This window comes from Oncorhynchus nerka, linkage group LG27 (genome assembly GCF_034236695.1).
Source record: "Oncorhynchus nerka isolate Pitt River linkage group LG27, Oner_Uvic_2.0, whole genome shotgun sequence".
In the NCBI taxonomy this organism is placed as follows: Eukaryota; Metazoa; Chordata; class Actinopteri; order Salmoniformes; family Salmonidae; genus Oncorhynchus; species Oncorhynchus nerka.
Window position 1 is genome coordinate 7,346,949 of NC_088422.1, and position 6,000 is coordinate 7,352,948.

Below are 6,000 nucleotides of genomic sequence, written 5' to 3' on the forward strand. Positions count from 1 at the left end.
ACACACACAGCCCCCTCCAGACACCCACATACCCCCCCCACACAGCCCCTCACCTGTCCTCCAGAGCATCCCCCCAACACACACAGCCCCCTCCAGACACCCACATACCCCCACACAGCCCCTCACCTGTCCTCCAGAGCATCCCCCACAGCCCCCCTACCCACACACATACCCCCCACACAGCCCCCCAGACACCCACAGACCCCCCCACACAGACCCTCACCTGTCCTCCAGAGCATCCCCCACAGACCCCCCACACAGCCCCCCTACCCACACACAGCCCCCCCCACAGACACCCCCAGACCCCCCACACAGCCCCTCACCTGTCCTCCAGAGCACGGTGTCGTAGAAGAAAGAGATCTCCATTTCAGTGTGGTGTTCCAGAGAAGCCCAACCCCTGGGAGCTGTTACACCCACAGCCCCCCTACACACACACAGCCCCCCAGACACCCAAAGACCCCCCCACAGACCCCCCCCTACAGCCCCTCACCTGTCCTCCAGAGCACAGTGTCGTAGAAGAAAGAGATCTCCATTTCAGTGTGGTGTTCCAGAGAAGCCCAACCCCTGGGAGCTGTTACGTAGATATACGACACGTAGAGAGGAACCTGCACCGTCAGGAACGACTGGGCCGAGTCCCTCGCCTGGGAGGGACATAAAGACACGACGTGAGATCAGATGACATGAGGTGACAAAATGACACAAGGTGACATGACATGATGTTACACAACGTGATTTGAAAAGGGCAGCAACAGCTATTGTCAGTCCTTAGACTGTTTTGCATACTGTGGTTGGCACGGAAGGATGAGTCACAGGGAAACTGCAAGAGTAGCCATGGTTACAGTAATACCGTTAGGTTCTATTCTACGGGACACCAGGAAAGACAAGTTCAAATCTTCCCAAATATACATCTGTATTCAGCCAACACACATTTCCACCACCGCAAGTTTATATATATATATATATATATACTCCCACTTAGACACTCTCTACTTCTCTCCAATGCTTACATCTGTTATTAAGGTTCGACAGGAAGAGGAAGTGATTGGGTAATAAACCATTGTTTCTCCCTTAAAAAGGTTATCTGACCTGACCTGGACCCCCGTTGAGGCCTAATCTAAAGATCTCCACCTGTATCCCCTCTGGCAACCCTGTGACTTCCTCCCGTCCACCCAACACATTCCACAGACATCTGGCTCCTACAGATAACCGTTAACTTCTGATGTAAAAACCCCAGTCTCTATCACTCCGCAGATACTATACGTCTGAGTATAACAACGTTCCGAGTTTAACTCAGAATCGAACAATACAGGCTGTGATCACATCACTGAATGTGGACTTGATAACACTGTGGAGCTGCTAACACTGTGGACCTGATGACACTGTGGACTTGATAACACTGTGGACCTGATGACACTGTGGACCTGATAACACTGTGGACCTGATAACACTGTGGACCTGATAACACTGTGGACCTGATGACACTGTGGACCTGATAACACTGTGGACCTGATAACACTGTGGACCTGATGACACTGTGGACCTGATAACACTGTGGACCTGATGACACTGTGGACCTGATAACACTGTGGACCTGATAACACTGTGGACCTGATGACACTGTGGACCTGATAACACTGTGGACCTGATGACACTGTGGACCTGATAACACTGTGGACCTGATAACTCTGTGGACCTGATAACTCTGTGGACCTGATAACACTGTGGACCTGATAACACTGTGGACCTGATAACACTGTGGACCTGATAACACTGTGGACCTGATGACACTGTGGACCTGATAACACTGTGGACCTGATAACACTGTGGACCTGATAACACTGTGGACCTGATAACACTGTGGGCACGATAACTCTGTAGACTTCTGTGAGAAGATTATGTTCACTAGTCATGTTAGATTGTATTCAAGCCTTCAGGTCAATGAAAATAAACTGGAGTAAATGCAGAGGACAGCGAACAAAATGCAGTGACATCGATAACCCACTAGACGAGGGTACGGTACCTGAACCCGAGGGAGTCTCTCGTACCTGGAAGTCGGCAGTGACTGAGCCTCCACAGACGTCTATGAGTTCCGTCATGTCGTAGTAGGCATCGAAGGTCCAGATGCAGCTCCTCATGTTGAGGTGTTTATACAGCCGGATGCTCTGAGCATCTCGGACACCGGGGTTGAACTGGTAGGGTCTGTCATAACCCGGACCCAGAGAGATACTGTCGTACTGGACACCATCCAGGAAACCCGTCTCTGAAACACCCAGAGAGAGAGAGGACAGAGACACAGAGAGAGAGAGGACAGAGACACACAGAGAGGTCAGAGACACACAGAGAGAGAGAGGACAGAGACACAGAGAGAGAGAGAGGACAGAGACACAGAGAGAGAGAGAGGACAGAGACACAGAGAGAGAGAGGACAGAGACACAGAGAGAGAGGACAGAGACACACAGAGAGAGAGAGGACAGAGACACAGAGAGAGAGAGAGGACAGAGACACACAGAGAGGTCAGAGACACACAGAGAGAGGACAGAGACACACAGATAGAGAGGACAGAGACACACAGAGAGGTCAGAGACACATCGAGAGGTCAAAGACACAAAGAGAGATGACAGAGACACAGAGAGAGAGAGGACAGAGACACACACAGAGAGAGAGGACAGAGACACACACAGAGAGAGAGGACAGAGACACAGAGAGAGAGAGGACAGAGACACAGACAGAGAGAGAGGACAGAGACACAGAGAGAGAGAGGACAGAGACACACACAGAGAGAGAGGACAGAGGCACCCAGAGAGAGAGAGGACAGAGACACACACAGAGAGAGAGGACAGAGACACACACAGAGAGAGAGGACAGAGACACAGAGAGAGAGGACAGAGACACACACAGAGAGAGAGGACAGAGACACACACAGAGAGAGAGGACAGAGACACAGAGAGAGAGAGGACAGAGACACAGAGAGAGAGAGAGAGGACAGAGGCACACACAGAGAGGGAGGACAGAGACACAGAGAGAGAGAGGACAGAGACACCCAGAGAGAGAGAGGACAGAGACACAGAGAGAGGGGACAGAGACACACAGAGAGGACAGAGACACACAGAGAGAGAGGACAGAGACACAGAGAGAGAGAGGACAGAGACACAGAGAGAGAGAGGACAGAGACAGAGAGAGAGAGGACAGAGACACACAGAGAGAGAGGACATGGACACACAGAGAGAGAGGACAGAGACACACAGAAAGAGAGGACAGAGACACACAGAGAGAGAGGACAGAGACACACAGAGAGAGAGGACAGAGACACAGAGAGAGAGGACAGAGACATAGAGAGAGAGGACAGAGACACACAGAGAGGACAGAGACACACAGAGAGAGAGGACAGAGACACACAGAGAGAGAGGACAGAGACATACAAGGAGAGAGAGGACAGAGACCCACAGAGAGGACAGACACACAGAGAGGACAAGTCAAACACTTTGTTAGAAGAAGGGTGTTTATAATTTGTTGTAAGAGTGTGTGTGTGTGTATGTGTATATGAGTGTGTGTGTGAATGTGTATATGAGTGTGTGTGTGTATGTGTATATGCCATGTGTCTGATGTAACACACTTTAGAGCGTCTGCGTGTGTCCTTACCGGAGACACCCTGCAGGTCTTTGAGAGTGACCAGGTTAGAACAGACGTGCTGTTGTCTGTAGATGGACTCTGACAGCAGGAAGTGCAGGTTGTGGAGGGGCATGCTGGACACTAGGGGCAGCATACCGTCCTGGTGGGGGATCTGCACCGAGATGTGGATACTGCAGAAGAAAAAGGCAACACAAGGTTAGTGTTCTAGAACTAATATAGACCACATGGAGGTGTTCTAGAACACTAGAACTATTATAGACCATATGGAGGTGTTATAGAACTATTATAGACCATATGGAGGTGTTCTAGAACTATTATAGACCACATGGAGGTGTTCTACAACTATTATAGACCACATGGAGGTGTTCTAGAACACTAGAACTATTATATACCATATGGAGGTGTTCTAGAACTATTATAGACCATATGAGGGTGTTCTAGAACTATTATAGACCATATGGAGGTGTTATAGAACTATTATAGACCATATGGAGGTGTTATAGAACTATTATAGACCATATGGAGTGGTTCTAGAACTATTATAGACCACAAGGTGTTCTAGAACTATTATAGACCACATGGAGGTGTTCTAGAAATATTATAGACCACATGGAGGTGTTCTAGAACTATTATAGACCACATGGAGGTGTTCTAGAACTATTATAGACCACATGGAGGTGTTCTAGAACTATTATAGACCACATGGAGAGGTTCTAGAACTATTATAGACCACATGGAGGTGTTCTAGAACTATTATAGACCACATGGAGGTGTTCTAGAACTATTATAGACCACATGGAGGTGTTCTAGAACTATTATAGACCACATGGAGGTGTTCTAGAACTATTATAGACCATATGGGAGGTGTTATACTACTATTATAGACCACATGGAGGTGTTCTAGAACTATTATAGACCACATGGAGTGGTTCTAGAACTACTATAGACCATATGGAGGTGTTATACTACTATTATAGACCACATGGAGGTGTTCTAGAACTATTATAGACCACATGGAGGTGTTCTAGAACTATTATAGACCACATGGAGGTGTTATACTACTATTATAGACCACATGGAGGTGTTATACTACTATTATAGACCACATGGAGGTGTTCTAGAACTATTATAGACCACATGGAGGTGTTATACTACTATTATAGATCACATGGATGTGTTCTAGAACTATTATAGACTACATGGAGGTGTTCTAGAACTATTATAGACCATATGGAGGTGTTCTAGAACTATTATAGACCACATGGAGTGGTTCTAGAACTATTATAGACCACATGGAGGTGTTCTAGAACTATTATAGACCACATGGAGGTGTTCTAGAACTATTATAGACCACATGGAGGTGTTCTAGAACTATTATAGACCACATGGAGGTGTTCTAGAACTATTATAGACCACATGGAGGTGTTCTAGAACTATTATAGACCATATGGAGGTGTTATACTACTATTATAGACCACATGGAGGTGTTCTAGAACTATTATAGACCACATGGAGGTGTTCTAGAACTATTATAGACCACATGGAGGTGTTATACTACTATTATAGACCACATGGAGGTGTTCTAGAACTATTATAGACCACATGGAGGTGTTATACTACTATTATAGACCATATGGAGGTGTTATACTACTATTATAGACCACATGGAGGTGTTCTAGAACTATTATAGACCACATGGGGGTGTTCTAGAACTATTATAGACCACATGGAGGTGTTCTAGAACTATTATAGACCACATGGAGGTGTTCTAGAACTATTATAGACCACATGGAGGTGTTCTAGAACAATTATATACCACATGGAGGTGTTCTAGAACTATTATAGACCACATGGAGGTGTTATACTACTATTATAGACCATATGGAGGTGTTCTAGAACTATTATAGACCACATGGAGGTGTTATACTACTATTATAGACCACATGGAGGTGTTCTAGAACTATTATAGACCACATGGAGGTGATCTAGAACTATTATAGACCACATGGAGGTGTTATACTACTATTATAGACCATATGGAGGTGTTATACTACTATTATAGACCACATGGAGGTGTTCTAGAACTATTATAGACCACATGGAGGTGTTCTAGAACTATTATAGACCACATGGAGGTGTTCTAGAACTATTATAGACCATATGGAGGTGTTCTAGAACTATTATAGACCACATGGAGGTGTTCTAGAAATATTATAGACCACATGGAGGTGTTCTAGAACTATTATAGACCATATGGAGGTGTTCTAGAACTATTATAGACCACATGGAGGTGTTCTAGAACTACTATAGACCACATGGAGGTGTTCTAGAACTACTATAGACCACATGGAGGTGTTCTAGAACTAATAT

General features: G+C 46.0%; 1 protein-coding gene across 1 annotated transcript in view; it reads right to left on the reverse strand.

Annotated features, from left to right (window-relative positions):
• Nucleotides 1-6,000, reverse strand: part of LOC115127105 (extracellular matrix organizing protein FRAS1-like) — a 521,989-nt gene that overhangs the window by 53,719 nt on the left and 462,270 nt on the right. Inside the window, 3 exon segments of the mRNA XM_065011350.1 lie at nt 491-641; nt 2,046-2,260; nt 3,640-3,800. Coding sequence (XP_064867422.1) covers nt 491-641; nt 2,046-2,260; nt 3,640-3,800 — 527 coding nt within the window.